Source organism: Malus domestica, chromosome 10 (genome assembly GCF_042453785.1).
Source record: "Malus domestica chromosome 10, GDT2T_hap1".
Classification (NCBI taxonomy): Eukaryota; Viridiplantae; Streptophyta; class Magnoliopsida; order Rosales; family Rosaceae; genus Malus; species Malus domestica.
This window is the reverse complement of record NC_091670.1, coordinates 33,136,459-33,154,571: the sequence shown is the minus strand read 5'-3', so window position 1 is coordinate 33,154,571 and position 18,113 is coordinate 33,136,459. Positions and strand designations below refer to the sequence as shown.

General features: G+C 38.8%; 1 protein-coding gene across 25 annotated transcripts; it reads left to right on the top strand.

Moving 5' to 3' along the window:
- Positions 1-9,978: 9,978 nt before the first annotated feature.
- LOC103422275 (uncharacterized) lies at positions 9,979-16,652 on the top strand. 25 transcript variants are annotated; one of them, XM_070806960.1, is made up of 11 exons: positions 10,030-10,067; positions 10,988-11,058; positions 11,534-11,645; positions 12,465-12,604; positions 12,726-12,788; positions 13,172-13,261; positions 13,955-14,093; positions 14,179-14,234; positions 14,507-14,621; positions 14,706-14,846; positions 15,451-15,868. In XM_070806960.1, exons 5-10 carry the CDS (start codon positions 12,748-12,750, stop codon positions 14,817-14,819), a joined length of 555 nt encoding a protein of 184 aa, XP_070663061.1. In that variant the 5' UTR covers positions 10,030-10,067; positions 10,988-11,058; positions 11,534-11,645; positions 12,465-12,604; positions 12,726-12,747; the 3' UTR covers positions 14,820-14,846; positions 15,451-15,868. The 25 variants fall into 25 exon arrangements, 14 of the variants coding, with proteins under 14 accessions (XP_017184166.2, XP_070663061.1, XP_070663065.1 ...); XM_070806959.1 differs by lacking the exon at positions 10,030-10,067 and adding an exon at positions 10,347-10,477; XM_070806958.1 differs by lacking the exon at positions 10,030-10,067 and adding an exon at positions 10,397-10,537.
- Positions 16,653-18,113: the final 1,461 nt, after the last annotated feature.

The window sequence follows — 18,113 nt, the reverse complement described above, 5'->3', positions numbered from 1 at the left end:
TAATGCCATAACTGAAATTTTATAGAAATGGTGTAATTGGTCAATCTGAAATTTCGAATTTTAGCCGATGAATAAACTCTTACATGATTGCTACTGCATACAGACATATTTTTTGGTTGTTAGATTTTGTTTTTATTTCATTTTTTGCTATATGCAATTGTTGGTTTTGCAAAGGACTGACCTTTAACCTATGTAGTTTTACCTTTTTTGTTGTCAGAGTATGGGTTGGTTTTATTTAATAGATTGACTGGTATTTTTGCGTTATTTGTTTTCAATAATCAGTATTCATTATTGGTTTATTGGTAATTAAAAGTTTCATCCTTTTAAAATTTATTATGGATAAGTGAACACAGTTACGAGTATCAACCATTTATCCTCATTCATATTCAAATATAATATGGATAAGTGAACACAGTTATTGTTTGAACATCTGTGCTTGACGACTTACCTGCTCAAGCACCGCTTTTTCTGTGTTTTGCTAATTGCTAAGTGAGGTATGTAGGCTGCAGGGCATATATTTTGCCGTCTTAACTGCAGGGGCAAAATATGTGTGAACTGCAGCTTGCTTCTGTTTCTTCAGTTTCGTATGGAAACAGACCTTCTGCTTATTTTTGCGTTTGAACAGTTGTGGTTACAAAATTAGCTACTTAAACAAGTCATCAACACTTTCTGTTTTTAATTACCAGTTGAAATGGTTGCCTACACTGCAGGACACATATTAGATGTGTGAACTACATGTTTGTTCTGTTTCTTAAGGAAACAGAACTTTTTGGGTAACCATCTCTTCCTAATCAAAATGTTCAATTTCTTCCTACTCATTGTACAATGTGTTTATGTGTCAGCTCACTTGAATGTATAAAAACAAAACTGCTTATCTTATTGATCTTATTCACTCATTTATTCCTTTCTTTGTTCATAATTGTGTTGAATTTATTCAACTTAAATGTGTTTTATTCATCCGATTACGCTTGAAACAGTTGGTTCCTGTGGCAATGCGCAGGCCTAATTTCTAGTTTATATTTTGAAGATAAGTAACCCTAGCTCTATATGGACCAAAAGATGGATCAGGTACGGCCCCCGTAAGAGAGTATTGGGCTCGGGCTTCCAGTAGTTGGGCTCAACAACTCCTCCCCCGTAAGAGCAGGCCTGTCCTCAGGCCAAGAAATCTGGGTAACGGGCCAAGATCTCGTCCGCTTCCTCCCAAGTGGCATCGTTGGTGGGTATGCCAACCCATTTAATTAGCCACTTTGTCACTGCTCTGTTTTTCTTCTTGAAGATGCCCCGATCCAAGACCATTTCTGGTTGCCAATGCAATACCCCTGTGGAATCAATAGGAGGTAAATCTGCCAGTGGAGAATGAGCATTGCCGATTTGAGGTTTGAGGAGGGATACATGGAAAACAGGGTGGAGTTTGGAGTCGGGGGGTAATCGAAGTTGATATGCAACCCGGCCGATACGCTTTGTAATCTGAAATGGTCCATAGAACTTGGGTGCTAGCTTGTTAGATGGGCGATTAGCCACCGAGTGTTGCCGGTATGGTTGAAGTTTCAGATAGACCCAATCACCGACGTTAAACTCTCGCTCAGTTCGTTTATGATCATAGACTTGTTTCATTCTGTGTTGGGCTAGCTGCAGGTTGGTGCGCAAAAGACGTAGTAACTTGTCTCTGTCTTGTAATGCCTCATCAACCGAGTGGACAGCTGTGGAACCGGCCATGTACATCTGAATGGTTGGTGGTTCAATGCCATAAACCGCCTGGTATGGAGACATTTTAATTGCAGATTGGAAGCTTGTGTTATATCACCATTCGGCCCAGGGAATGAGAGAAAACCATTTGGTGGGTTTATCCGCTGAGAAGCAACGGAGATAATGTTCCAAGGTGCGGTTAAGGACTTCAGTTTGGCCATCTGTTTGTGGGTTGTATGCCGAACTAGTGCAAAGTTTGCTGCCCTGAAGATGAAAGAACTCTTGCCAAAAGTTGCTCATGAAGATGGGGTCACGATCCGAAACGATCGACTTGGGCATGCCATGGAGTTTGAAAACTTCCTTAATAAAAATGTCGGCTACCAAAGCTGCTGTGTAAGGGTGCTTAAGTGGAATGAAGTGGCCGTACTTTGATAGACGATCCACCACGACAAGAATCACAGTGTAACCGTTGGAAGGAGGCAGTCCTTCAACAAAGTCAAGTGTTATATCTTGCCATATGCCTCCTGGATTGGCAGGGGTTGGAGCAAGCTCGGAGGGTGAATGTTTTCAATGTTTTGGCGTTGGCACTCTATGCATTCGGCCACGAACTTCTTTGTTTCTTTCCTTATTCCAGGCCATAAAAAATTTCTGGAGAGTCGTTTGTAAGTACGAAGGAAACCGGAGTGGCCCCCTTGAAGAGTGGCATGGAATTCGGCCAGGAGCTTGGGTCTCCAATGTGAAGTGAGGGGAACAAAAACTCTTTGTTTGTAGTGCAGCACGTTGTTGATAAGAGAGAACCCTTTGATTGGGGTATTTGTTACCGAAGGTAATAAGTGCCAAACCTTTTGCACTTCCGGGTCCTGGGCATATGCTTGTTGCAGCTGTGGGATACAATCAAATATGGGTGTGGAGAGGCCCATTAACAGCAGGAGATCATGTTGGCGGGAGAGTGCATCAGGGCCCTTATTCAGAGAACCCGGCCGATACTCGACGGAGTAATTGTACCCGAGCAGCTTGACCAACCATTGGTGCTGTTGTGGAGTGGTAATTCGTTGCTCTAAGAAATGTTTGATTGGTTGGTGATCCGTGACGATGCGGAAATGTTGCCCCAGGAGGTATGGTCGCCAGTGTTGGACTGCAAAAACTATTGCTAGCATTTCTTTGTCGTAAGTTGACAATCCAAGTGTACGGTCGGAAAGTGCTTTGCTAAGGTAAGCAATAGGATGACCCTCTTGGCTTAGAACAGCGCCAATACCAGTGTCTGCTGCGTCCGTTTCGATGACGAATTGTTTGGAGAAATCTGGTAGGGCAAGCACTGGGGTGGTCGCTAACATATTCTTCAATGCTTCGAAAGCCTTTATTGAATCTGTGGACCATGAGAAATTGCCTTGTTTCAACATGTTCGTTAAGGGCTTGGCAATGAGGCCATAATGCTTCACAAATTTCCGGTAGTAACCCGTTAACCCGAGGACACCACGAAGGCTCTTAAGTGATGTTGGCTGTGGCCATTCTCTGATGGCCTTGATTTTTGAAGGATCTACTGCAACACCCTTTCCTGAAATAGTATGTCCCAAATATTCAACTTGCTCCTTGCCGAATGAACACTTGCTGAGCTTACCCTTCAAGCTGTGTGTGGAAAGAATCTAAAAAATTGTCTCCAGATGGGAGATGTGAGATGCTATGGAAGGACTATCACTACTACAATATAGGCTATCACCGGCGGACCCAAAACCGACAAGAAACCCCGATTTCTGTCGGAAATTTGGCAAAAATCCGACATTAAACACTGCAATGTCGGATTGGAATAGCGACGCCATTGCTACCGTCACTAAAGGGCTTCAGCGTCGCTTTGTTCGCTTAATCCGCCACTACACAGCGTCGGTTTAAAGCGACGCTGATGTTAACGTCGGTTTAAAGCGACGCTGATGTTAACGTCGGTTTAAAGCGACGCTAGTTAACAATTAACTAAATAAAATATGCAAACTAGTGACGGTTTAAAGCGACGTTAGAGAACAATTAAATAAATAAAATATGCAAACTAGTGACGGTTTAAACCGACACCACCTTTGATAATAATAATTAAAAAAAAAGTCGAAATCTGTTTCTGTATTCGTTCTCAAATAATTATAACTCAAAAAAATTATATAATCGAAATAATAAATTTCAATTTTAGGCCAAAACAAACAATAATAAAAATAATTCAAAAGAAAAATAGTGCCATAATATACAAATGTTTTACATCTAACATTCCATATAATTTACAAAAATTCATCCTCCATGCTTTCCTGTGCTTGCCTTTGTCGAAGACCACAGATTTTGTAGCTCCATAGTGCCATATATAATACTAGCAACTCCATGCTGCCATGCTTGCCATCAGATCAGTGCTCCAATACTTTACTACTTCAACATTAGGGCTCTAATCTCTATAGATTAAACTCAGGTTTTATACCTTTAAAAAATTATGGATCTGCGATTTCCAGTGTCCTTGCTCTTCAGATCCAACATGCATAAATACAAAAAAAAAACAATTAAAAACCAAGAAACAAAAATAAATTTTCAATTTAAGCATAAAACTATTTAGAATACAAAATAGAAACTAAAATTAATAATCATAATAATTTAAAAATGAACCACCTTCAAGATCTTCCTCCTCGAATTGGAGTTCTTCAGAATGTTGATCTTCAAACTGGTGATCCAAAGCAAACGGGGAAGGAGTTGAGGAAAAACTGAAAAGGAGGAAGAAGGGGGCGCACATATGAAATGGGGAAGGAGAAGAAGAAAGTCTGAAATTGGGGGAGAAATGAAAGCACAGTTGAAATGGGAAAGATAGGGGTTTAAATATGGGTACTTAGTTTGCGTCCGTTAAAACCGACGCAAACGTCTGACACATTTTTTGAAATTCACATAGCGTCGCTTTAATGAAACTCGCGTCGCTTTAATGAAACTAGCGTCGCTTTAAACCGACACAAACTTCTGACACTTTTTGAAATTCACATAGCGTCGCTTTAATGAAACTTGCGTCGCTTTAATGAAACTAGCGTCGCTTTAATGAAACTAGCGTCGCTTTAAACCGACACAAACTTTTGACACTTTTTGAAATTCACATAGCGTCGCTTTAATGCAACTTGCGTCGCTTTAATGAAACTAGCGTCGCTTTAATGAAACTAGCGTCGCTTTTAACCGACGCCAACTTCTGACACACTTTTTGAAATTCACATAGCGTCGCTTTAATGACACTAGCGTCGGTTAAAACCGACACTAAGTCTCTCCATCCATTCAAACAAGCGGGAAATTTCCCGCCTAATATTTCAAATACTATAATTTTATATATATATTAATTTTATAACCCTAAAAATACTATAATAATTATATATATTAATGTAACAATTTTATACCCCTAAAAACTATAATAATTATATATATATATATTAAATTAAATTTTAAAAATTGGTGACCATTGGATCAGTTTAAATATACATACCATTCAATTTTTTTAAGTGTTATACATACAAAATAAATAAATTTAAATCTACTTAATAAATATATATATATACTTTCATTAAGTATAACATAAGATTTTGTGGTATCCACTTGTGTGAATATTTTAATTTGAAGATCGAATTCATTCATTATATTCATATAGGGTCAATGAGTGTAGCTGTAAAAAATCATCAAAATCGGAGTTAAAATAACCGTTAAATCGTGATTTTTCGTTTATAACCGTCGAAAAGCTTTGTCCCGTTACTTGATCTCTGAATGTTTGTTTTTTGTGATTTTTTGCTGATGTGATCTCGAAGCATATGCAAACAAGTTTAACGGTTGGGATCGTTGAAATTAGTTTCGGAGAATTCGTATCCCATCAAAACAATAGATTGACTAACACTTAGAGTTTATTTATACTTTCATTAAGTATAACATAAGATTTTGTGGTATCCATTTGTGTAAATATTTTAAATTGAAGATCGAATTCATTCATTCTATTCATATAGGGTCAAGGAATGTAGCTGTAAAAAATCATCAAAATCGGAGTTAAAATAACCGTTAAATCGTGATTTTTCGTTTATAACCGTCGAAAAGCTTTGTCCCGTTACTTGATCTCTGAATGTTTGTTTTTTGTGATTTTTTGCTGATGTGATCTCGAAGCATATGCAAACAAGTTTGACAGTTGGGATCGTTGAAATTTGTTTCGAAGAATTCGTATCCCATCAAAACAATAGATTGACTAACACTTAGAATTTATTTATGCTTTCATTAAGTATAACATAAGATTTTGTGGTATCTACTTGTGTAAATATTTTAATTTGAAGATCGAATTCATTCATTGTATTCATATAGGGTCAAGGAGTGTAGCTGTAAAAAATCATCAAAATCAGAGTTAAAATAACCGTTAAATCGTGATTTTTCGTTTATAACCGTCGAAAAGTTTTGTCCCGTTACTTGATCTCTGAATGTTTGGTTTTTGTGATTTTTTGCTGATGTGATCTCGAAGCATATGCAAACAAGTTTGACGGTTGGGATCGTTGAAATTAGTTTCAGAGAATTCGTATCCCATCAAAACAATAGATTGACTAACACTTAGAATTTATTTATACTTTCATTAAGTATAACATAAAATTTTGTGGTATCTACTTGTGTAAATATTTTAATTTGAAGATCGAATTCATTCATTGTATTCATATAGGGTCAAGGAGTGTAGCTGTAAAAAATCATCAAAATCGGAGTTAAAATAACCGTTAAATCGTGATTTTTCGTTTATAACCGTCGAAAAGCTTTGCCCCGTTACTTGATCTCTGAATGTTTGTTTTTTGTGATTTTTTGCTGATGTGATCACGAAGCATATGCAAACAAGTTTGACGGTTGGGATCGTTGAAATTAGTTTCGGAGAATTCGTATCCCATCAAAACAATAGATTGACTAACACTTAGAGTTTATTTATACTTTCATTAAGTATAACATAAGATTTTGTGGTATCCACTTGTGTAAATATTTTAAATTGAAGATCGAATTCATTCATTCTATTCATATAGGGTCAAGGAATGTAGCTGTAAAAAATCATCAAAATCGGAGTTAAAATAACCGTTAAATCGTGATTTTTCGTTTATAACCGTCGAAAAGCTTTGTCCCGTTACTTGATCTCTGAATGTTTGTTTTTTGTGATTTTTTGCTGATGTGATCTCGAAGCATATGCAAACAAGTTTGACGGTTGGGATCGTTGAAATTAGTTTCGGAGAATTTGTATCCCATCAAAACAATAGATTGACTAACACTTAGAGTTTATTTATACTTTCATTAAGTATAACATAAGATTTTGTGGTATCCACTTGTGTAAATATTTTAATTTGAAGATCAAATCCATTCATTGTATTCATATAGGGTCAAGGAGTGTAGATGTAAAAAATCATCAAAATCGGAGTTAAAATAACCGTTAAATCGTGATTTTTCGTTTATAACTGTCGAAATTAGTTTCATAGAATTCGTATCCAATCAAGTTCAATGGTGTGTATATATATATATATATATATTAAATAGATTTAAATTTATTTATTTTGTATGTATAACACTTAAGAAATTGAATCGTATGTATATTTAAGCCAATCCAATGATTACCAATTTTTTAAAATTTAATTTAATATATATATATATATAATTATTATAGTTTTTAGAGATATAAAATTTAATTTAATATATATATAATTTAATATATATATATACATTCTTTATGTCGCTTAAAAGCGACACTAGTATTTAAAAATTATTAAAATAATGTTTACGTCGGTTTAAAAGCGACACTAGTATTTAAAAATTATTAAAATATATGTTTACGTCGGTTTAAAAGCGACATAAACATTTAATAACGCTTATAAGCGATAGTAAATCCGACGTCATGTTCAGTTAGTGTCGCAACTGCCTAATCCGTCACTATATTAGATTAAAGCGACACCACCCTCCGACACTATAGCCCCCTTTTGTAGTATACACAAGTATGTCATAAAAAAAACTAAGACAAATTTTCGTAAGTAAGGGCGGAAGATAGAATTCATTAAGGATTGAAATGTGGCAGGTGCATTTGATAAGCCAAATGGCATTACCGTGAACTCGTAGTGGCCTTCATGGGTGCGGAAAGCTGTCTTTGCAATGTCGGCAGCGTTCATGCGGATTTGATGGTAACCAGATCGGAGGTCGAGCTTTGAAAAGATTGTTGCTCCATGTAATTCATCAAGAAGTTCGTCCACGACAGGTATCAGGAAACGATCTTTGATAGTTGCTGCATTCAGGGCTCTATAATCAATACAAAGACGCCATGTATCATCCTTCTTCTTAACAAGAAGAACTGGGGAAGAGAAAGGACTTGAACTTGGGCGGATGACACCTGAGTTTAAAAATTCCTGCACTTGTTTTTCTATTTCAGCTTTTTGGTAGTGGGGGTATCTACATGTTCTAACATTGATGGGGTTGGTGTTTGGTAGTAGGGGAATTTTGTGGTCGATGGGTCTTTCTGGTGGAAGGCCGAAAGGTGGTGTGAAAATGTGTTGGTACTGATTGAGTAGTGAGGAAATAGCCGGGTGGGTTTCGGTGGATGGGTTAAGGTAGGTGGTGGGAGTGGGTATGGATGCTAGGAGATTGAATGGGTTGTTGAATAAGTGGTGTATGGGGTTGCACTCTGGGAACACAGAGGTCGACGGGGTCAAACCTTGTAAGGTGTAGGTTTGTCCATCCACTGAGAATACCATTGTTTTCTGTTTGAAATGCCAGCCAATAAATCCTAAGGATTCTAACCATTCGGCTCCCAAAATAAGATCACATCCTGGCACGTCTAACAAGAGAAAAGACCCATGAAATGTGTAGTCTTGTATTTGGAGTGCGATATCCGAGACGCGTTTGGAGGAATAACGGTCTTGGGAGGCTGTTGTGAATTTGACAGCAGGGATGGTTTGCACTGGAAGGCCTAGTTGGTCAGCCACGTGGGGGTGCAGAAAGTTGCAGGCGGCCCCAGAGTCAATTAGGATGGTGACGGCTTTGGATGCAATGGAGCCATGCAATTTCATTGGTTTGCCAATACCGATACCCGGAATCGAGAACAGTTCCAGCATGTGACATGTGGGGTCGGCATCGGGACTAGGGTCCTCTTGGCAGTCGTGATACTTTGGGGAGTCTCCTCGGTTTGAGTGGTGTCTAGCAAGAGCAAGGTGGGTGTTTTACATTTGTGGGTGGGGGTGTAAGGTTCATTACAGCTGAAACACTCATTTTCCTTCTTTTGTCTTGCACTACCGCCGGAGTGAGGCGTTTGAAGGGTGCACTGGCCAAGGTTGGGGGTCGTGGTGTGGTTGTTTGGGAAGAAGTGTGGGTGGAGGTGTGTGGGTTGGTGGTAGTGGATAGGTAAGGCCGTGGAAATTGTGGTCGAGTGGAACGTTTGGCATGAAGTTTGGTTTCGAAGATTTTGGCCAATTTTTTAGCGTGGTGTAGTGAATCTAGTTCGCGGGCCAGGACGTCGAGGCGAATGTCGTCTTTCAGACCTCCGAAAAACACGTGTTTCAGTTGGTTTTCCGTCCAGTCGGTTACTCGCCAAGAGAGCCGTGTGAAATCTGCCAAATAATCCTCCACTGAAGATTTTTGCTGGATATGAGTGAGCTGGGATTCGATGTTGGCACGGTCACCTCCCCCGAAACGTTGGAACAACATATCCACAAAGAGGCTCCAGTTGTCTCGACCGTATCGTTGCTCAAATCCTCTCATCCAGATGGAGGCATCAGCCCCAAAATTGCACGCAGCCACGAGAACCCACTGATTTGGGGGTACCTCATAGTAGTCGAGGTAGCGTTCTGCCATGGCTAACCAGCCGTAGGGATCTTCGCCATTGAATCGTGGCAGTTCCATTTTTATGGATTTAAGGTGGGAATGGGGGTGATGGTAAGGTGAGTTGGGTGGTATGTGAGGGGTTGGGTGGAAATGGGGCCGCAGTCGTAGATGGGCTTAGGTGGAAAGACTGGGAGTGTGCGGAAAAAAAGGACGGGGTGTGTGGCGTGAAAGGGGATGGAGACCCACAATGATAGGGGTTGGGGCGGGTGGCCATAGTAGTTGGAAGGGGAGCGGGTAGGGTGGTGGTGAGGTAGGTAGGAAGATGGGCGAGGCTCGAAGATTGAGCACTGGTATTGGCGAATAGGGATCGAAATGAAGGGGGTGGGGTCGGGTTTGAGGTTTGGGTGGTGGTAAAAGAAGCTGGCGGAGGGCGAGGGTGGGGATGGGAGGGTGACGGGTTGGGTGGGTGTGGATGGGCTGTTTGGGCGAGGGTGGGAGGTGGAAATCCCGATTTGATGAGGCGGAGCTCTTCTAACATGAGAGATTGGAAGGCTACAAATTGTGAAGTCATAGTATTCTGAAAGGTAGTGTTTGCGTTGTTCAGGGACTCCATAGATTTTTGCAGGTTGGTATGTTGGGATTCCAGTGCGGCTACGGAGTCACCCAAGTCGTCGACTTGTGTTCGCAGGTGCTCCTGGCGCACATCAGCCGCTGCAGCGGCGGCGTCAGGGTCGGAGGTGGCGGTATGCGGGTTTTTGCCCATCGAATCGACGGGCTCTGATACCAGTTGATACGACTAATGGGCTCGGGTGTCTTGAGAAGTTAGATTCAATAGAAAACAGTGCAGAAATTGAAGGAGATAAGGAAAGAAGAATAAGGGAAAAAGTAGAAAGTTTCATTCAGTCATTCATTCCTCCTCTCAGTCCACAATATTACATATTTATATTCTGAAGATAAGTAACCCTAGCTCTATATGGACCAAAAGATGGATCAGGTACGGCCCACTCGCAAGAGAGAGTATTGGGCTCGGGCTTCCAGTAGTTGGGCTCAACAGGTTATAATTTTGGGTATCTGTTTTGGTTTTTTGAATCGGTTTTTGTGTAAGTCAAAGTTTTGTGTGGATGATCGTTGGTTCTAAACGAACCGAGCTACATATATGGCTTTGCTTCCCATCTACTGAAAACGTTACCCTTCTTCTCTCTACAAATTCCCTTCTAACTGTCCACACTTTTACAAAACCAAAAACTAATTTTATAAATTTTGATCAGATTTTTCTTCAGATTACAGAGAGAGAAAGGGTCATATATTTTTGCTATTTTCAGAGAGAGGATTTGAGGTGGGTGGAGTGATGAGTGTTTAGGATTTTTTATGGGAGGGATGAGAAAAGAGTAAAAACGATCAGGAAAATCGAGTTCTTCTTCTAAAATTTCATTGACACTTTGTAAGAACTCCAATTCTTTCTCTCATATTTCATCCGTTTCTGTTAATTTTTGTAAATTTTCAGATTATGGGGGTAAGGCTAGCCGACATTCACCTCTCCCAGACCCTGCGTAAAGCGGGAGCCTTGTGCACTGGGTACGACCTTTCAGATTATGGGCCGTTCCCAATTTCCATTTTTTCTTTGGGGTTATGTTATTTTGATGGAAAAATGTCGTTTTAGCTAATAGATGATATTTCAAAATTACAGTCGTTTGATTCACTTATTTTTGTTCATCTCAATATTTCTAGATTTTTCCATGTACATTACAGAATTTACTGACATTTGATAAACGTTGAACGAAATCCTTCAATGAATCTCTCAAGGCGCTCGAATCTGATATTCAGTTCGCCAACACTCTTTAAGAACTCCAATTCTTTCTCTACTTACACAATTCCAAAGCAATGTGTAATGAACAGTGGAATTTTGATTCAAGTTGTAGTAATTGCCGTGCAATTGTTTTTCCAATATGTTTATGCACTTACGGTACTCCAATCTCTCTCTCTCTCTGTCTCTCTCATTTCTTTTCGGTTTTGGAAATCTCTGACTTTTGGTGGTTTTGTTTTCTTGCAGTTGTCGATGAATTTTACGGACTTCCTTTGTAATCCTTGCTGCAGAAAGCAATCTCGACACCGCTGTGGGCGAAGGAACGCCGTCATACGAGCCCCAGAGCATGCTACTATTGGTAATTTTACTTTTCTGATTTTATATGAATATGTGGTTTGTTTGATGAGAAAATATGGAAAACGAGAGAAATTTTTTGAATTTAGGGTTGCTATAACACGAATTTTCACTATAATTTGTGATTGGTTTTGGGTATCTTTCCTCTCTTATGCTTTTTACACTGCCTGCATCAACCCCTTTTCGTTTTTTGTCTTCTCTTCCAACTTATGCCCTCAATGATATTAGATAAGGCATTTTTAAATTTATTGCTAATATTTTGAACTTTGTGTTGTACTAATGCCATTAAGGCATTTTGATTTTTGACATTTTGTTATGTTGGTTGGAGAGTTGGAGACTTTTGCTCTCTTTGCATTTTGCTATGCAGGTTGGAGACTTGCGAACTATTGATTTTGAATGCTATTGCCGTTGGTATTCTTTACAATTATTGATTTTGAATGCTATTGTTCTTTTTATTCTTTAGAATCGAGTATTGGAATTTTGAATGGGACAGGATTGGATGTATGACTTTGTGCTTTCCTGAATGGGTTTAGTTTTGTACAGCTTGAAATGTTGGTATTGTTTTTGTTCATGTAACTTTGGTTCATTGTTCGTTGTTGGATAAGATTTGGGATCTATTTTTTTGTTTCAGTTTTTACATATCGAATTTTTGAGAGCTATTTGATAAGAGTCGGGCCTGTTTATAGTCAAGTTTTATAACTCAACCATTTCCAATAGCTATTTGGTAATAGGACGAGTAATTAAGTATCAAAGAGTGAGTTCATACATATGAAATCCTGTTTAAGCTTACCTTTTCCCTTATGAATATTTCTTCATATGATAGGCTGATGCTTGGGCTATTGAGAATTTTGCCTTGGTAGCAAAATACCCGTCTGGCCAAATTGTAGATTAATATCAGATTTGGTGGTCGTTATTGTATCTGTAACCTGTGGTGGCATTGCCTTTGCTTGCGCTGGACAACTGGTCTGATACATACATTCATAAATACATACCCGTGTACATATATTTCCAAACTTAATAGAGAAAACTTAATGCTATGATCTTACATAATGTTCATATTCTTCTTCCTTCATACCAAAACTAGACAGGTTATTAGTGAATCCATTATGGACCTGGAGGTTTCAACTTCGTCAGTGAAATGGTTCAAGTATGTTTTACCCTGCAATTTTATTATCCAAGGAGAAATTCTTCAAATCCAAAAGTGTACTTACATATATATATTACGTATATACACTACTAATTTTGTTAGTACTAGGGAAATAGTTGATTTTTCTCCATATATATATATATATATATATATATATATATGGGTTCGATTACAAAATTCTGTAGATTGAAAATGATACTTTATGTTATCATTTACCTGGTAGATGAAGATGTTTTATTTTGAAAATGAAAGGTAGACTATACTTGGAACAAAATTCTTGAGACTGTTGGGTTGTGCCTATGGATGCTAACTTGGTTCTTAGAGACTGTTTTGCATTGCTTCTTTTGTTACTACTAAAATTTTCCATCTTTCGTTTCTGACAGGCCCTTTCAGCCAAAGGGTTCTTCTGACCTTGGAGGAGAAGAAAGTGCCCTACAAATTGCACTTAATCAATCTCAGCGACAAACCCAGTGGTATTTTACTTTGTTTTGAATTTTTGATCCCGAAAATACATGCAGGCATAGATGGAAATATGTGATTTTTGTACTTTTAATGGATTTTGAGTTGTTTTTTTGGAGTGTCTGAGGAATTGGTTTTGAGGTTTTTGTTGCTAATGTCTGTGGTTTGTAATCTTGATTCGGCTGGTAATATTAATTCTATTTGTATGTTTTGTTTTATCAGGATGTCAATGTTCTTTGCATATGCAAATTCTCCTGATCTTATGCGTTTTTTTGGCCAATCTGTGGTGTGCAGTAGTACTTTTTTGTTTTGCTTCATTGCGGTTAATGTTTCGAAGTTGTCTTACGTACAAATCAATGCATGATCTACTGGACTCAGCTTTCTTTTTTCATCTCTGTATTTCCTGTATGGTTGTCTGTGATGTACTAGCTGGAATGGAAAAATATTCATGCATGTACAGTTTTGGATGCGGGTACTGATTGAATAGTCATGCATGTGTTGTTGTCTGTGATGTACGAGCTGCATTTTCTGTATGGTTGTCGTTTAAAAGATTTTTGTTTATGATTGATAAGAATTGAAGGGCAATTCAGTCTGCACACTATAGGTCAATAGTGTCACCACGAGTTCTCTGGATATTACCTTTTGATTTTGTCCCACGATTTTATCATCGTGCATCATTGGTTCGTTGTTTTTATTTTCTTCTGCAGCATGGAGAGCTGTGCAAGGCACTCTGCAATTTATTACAAAATAATGTTAAATTTTCCTTCTTTGGAAACAGCTCAAGCTAGGAGCAAGTCCGGTATCCAAGCTATACCTTCATTGCATGTAGTACAGAGACAGAAGCATGTAAGTCGTTCCTCTTGGTACAGAGACAGAAGCTATACAAAGGCTCTTGATTGTTCCTAATGGTTTTCTCTTGCCTAATAATCAGGTGAACAAAAAGGTTTATGTGGATTTACGTGTTGGTGATGTCATCCGTTTTGGGCTGTGAGTATCTTCTTTTCTTAACTCTCACTCTGCAGTCGAATTAGAGTAATGGCATTGTTAGTGGTTTATCGGGCACATTCGGTGTTTGTAGAGTATGGGAAAACATTGTTTCATCGAGTTGTTTTGATATTGAAAAAGTGAACACAAACCTAGGAGATTAACTACATGAAAGTACATTATTTGACTAACCATTGTAGTTTTTTTAGCCTATTGAGGATGAGATTCTTTATGGGAAATTACTTATCACATTGACATATTTTGCCTCAGAAAAGAAGACAAAGGATAAGCACAAAAGTAAACATCACAAAGGCGATCACATCTTTCCTTTCTGAAACAAGGTCCTTCTATCCTGCGCCAACTTTGAATTCACTGCACTTCACCTGGCTGGTACCTTTGAGCCTTAAAATTTGTCTGTTGATTGATTGTTTTTTGTGTTTGAATTCTGAGAAAACTTTGTATGTACTTTAACAGGTAGCTGTTTTAGCTCATCACAAACTTATAGCTCTGCAATTACTCTGCTTGCTTGGAAATTATGTTCCTTTTTATGCTCTTTGTTGCCCAAACTGTGTCATGCTGCCGAGGTAGCAACAGTGGACTCTGTATTGTCTCAAGGTGATTTCTGCTTCTTTCTGCATTTGTTGCGGATGATTGGATGCCTATGATTAAGTGAGTGAAATCCAAGAGATTTTTTTTTTTGTTATTGTTGGGAATTTGAGAGGTCGCACTTGGTGCGATGGCAAGTGCCTTCGCCCATGAGCGGTAGGTCTCGGGTTCGAGACTTGGGAGCAGCCTCTCCATAAATGGGGGTAAGGCTAGCCGACATTCACCTCTCCCAGACCCTGCGTAAAGCGGGAGCCTTGTGCACTGGGTACGACCTTTATTGTTGGGAATTTGCCTAATTTTAGGAATGAGAAGTGATTTTGGTGAACGAAACTCTAGAGTACAAGTCATTTGTTGTAACTGTTTTTATTTCAATCAGTTTAACTGCTCTTTTAACCCTTGAATAAGCCATGCTCAGTTGAATCTATATAAAAGCTAAGTTGCTTATCTTATCGACCTCATTCACTCATGTATCCCTTTGTTTGTTCATAATTGTGTTGAATTTATTCGACTTAAATGTGTTTTATTCATCCGATTATGCCTGAAACAGCTGGTTCTCGCGGCAACGCGCATGCCTAATTTCTATTTTTATGAAGTTTTTCTTTTTTTGTTGCAGATGGCTGGCTACTGAGGTGAGCATACAAGTCCATATATAAGAAGCTGAAGCTCGCTAGGAAATCGATGGGGTCGAAAATACCAAGTCCTCCGCCCATTCCACAAGTTAGCAAAGTCCTCTCAGGTTGACTAGACTTGGGTCTAATTCTCTTTACTGCACCATTTTTCACGAATGAACTATTGAGATTTGGCCAATTGAAATTTAGTTAAATCTCAACATTTATTTTTCGTGTGCAGATGAGCATCACCCGTTTGAAAATATTTTTAAATAGAATGATTTTGAGTTCGAAAAACATTTAAAATGTTGCCTCCAAAAAGAACCAGTTATGTACTTCTGGTAGAAAGCACTTGAAATGCTTTTTTCAAGATTCAATTTGTATTTTTACTAAGAATTAGTTTGAAAAACATTTTCATCAAAAGTCATTCTCCTCCGCACATTGTTTTTAGTATGCTCTAATTCTCTTCCACACAATGACATGTAAGACATACGTCGAAGCATAAGAAAATTTAGTGTTTTATGAGGAATTAGTAACAAAAAGAAAAGTGAAACAGCTTTGTTATTGAAGGGAGAAATACAGAAGCAAGCTTTGCACACGCGATTAACATTAAAAAAAACACCAAAAGATATTTATAGCCAACATCAATTAATCGATGCCAGAAACCAATAAATTTAAATAAAATAAAAATAAAAAACACCATTGAGGAAGAAAAAGAAAATACTTTTTTTTTTCTTTTTTTTTCTTTTTTAAAAGAAATACAATTGGTGACAAGTCAAGGTTATTCATTTCTTTCAGGTCCAGAGAGACTAAGAAGAATTTTACCCTAACAGTGGCCATAGCCAAGCAGAGTCACCAAGTCGGTGCATCGAACTCGTGAACTCCCATATTTTTCTTGTATTTAATAAATATAACTCTAGGACTCCCACTATGTACGAGTCTTGATTTCTTGAATCAGTTTGTTTATAGGTTTTTAATAGTTGTTGCGAATATCTCGAAATTTCAAGATCTTAGTGCTTCTTCATTGCAGTCTGCTCATGACCTCATAAAATCAAGCGTTTTAAGGCAATGAAAAAGCACCAAGATCTTGGAAACCTCGTTTTACGCAATAACTATTTTGCAGACGTTGTTGTATTACTCATATCATTGTCATTAAGGATGTCATTTTAGTTCTATGCTTTAAATGAGAATTGATATTGTAGCGAATGTTTCTTTCCATTATATGTGGTATTTTTGTTCTTCACTCTTAGGTTAAACCACTGAAACGAGTGGGGAGGAAACCTATTAACCTAGAGTATTGCCATTGTGTGTCACTCATATGCAGACACTTATTTACTTACGCAGAAGAAACCTGTAACCTCTCAGGGTCTTCCCTCTCCCCGCTTACTTCTTAGATAGTTTTCCTGCCCGATCTATTACCTCAAGGAAAAGCGCACTCCACGATTACCTTGTTATTGCTCAAGGAAGCTGAGATGTTATTGTTAGACCAAGTCCGAGCCTCCTATCCAAGCAGAGCTAGATTTTGAATATGGGAACCAAGAAGTATGGACTGCAAGTTTTATATCAGTTTTCTATCTCCACATCATGTGTGGCCTTCGACAAGAAAGGCACGGGCAGCATGGAGATGGTCATGGAACTGTTAGTTTTATATAAGCCCTCAGCATGTGCAACATGCACTGTAAATAGGGATGGACTTATTAGTTTTTATATTTCCTCAAGCACATGCAGCACGTGCTGCATGAATTGTAAATAGGGTTTTCATTTTCTGATGTAAGTTGAATATGAATATAAATACATGCAGCCTCTCTTGGCAGAGGTATGAAACTTGAAGTAAAACCTTGAGAGTTCTTAAGTTTTACATGGTATACGAGCCCTAGCAGTCTAACGACTTAGATCCTCAATTTTTTTTTTCTTTCCATGGCTGACGCTACCAACGGCGCTGCAACCTCTCCCAACTCTCTTTCAAACTCTGCCATGAATTCCTACTCATCCATGACAACGGTTGTTAATATCAAACTGGATAGAACCAACTATCCTCTGTGGTTGGCTCAGATCCTTCCTATACTCAAGAGTCGTAACCTGATGGGATATGTTGATGGGTCCATCGTATGTCCACCCAAACATCTTCCTGATGCTGCAGCTGTCAACCCAACCTACACAACATGGGTGCAGCATGATCAAATGATCCTGAGCTGGATCAATGGCTCTCTTACGCCATCTGTGTTGTCCGTCGTCGCCAGCAAGAGGTCCTCTCATGACACCTGGGAGGCTCTGGAACAACGGTATGCTTCTACATCCCAAAATCGTATTTTGTTTCTTCGCAATGAACTGATGCAAACTAAGAAAGGTGACATGTCTATTGCTGATTATCTTGATCGCATGAACTCGATCACTGATAACCTTGCCCTAGCTGGCAACCCCGTGAATGATGATGAACTCGTCCAAATTATCTTGAACAATTTGGGCCCTACATATGAAATGACAGTGAGTGCTGCTCAAGCACGCGATACTCCAATCGCGTACCCTACCCTTGAGGCCCTCCTACTGACCACCGAGAGACGCATGGCTGCACAGAATGCTCAGCCTATGGAGGCTGCTCCGGTGAATGCCTTTGTCACTGCCAGAGGTCGTGGTGGACGACTTCGTGGAAATGGACGTGGTGCGTTTC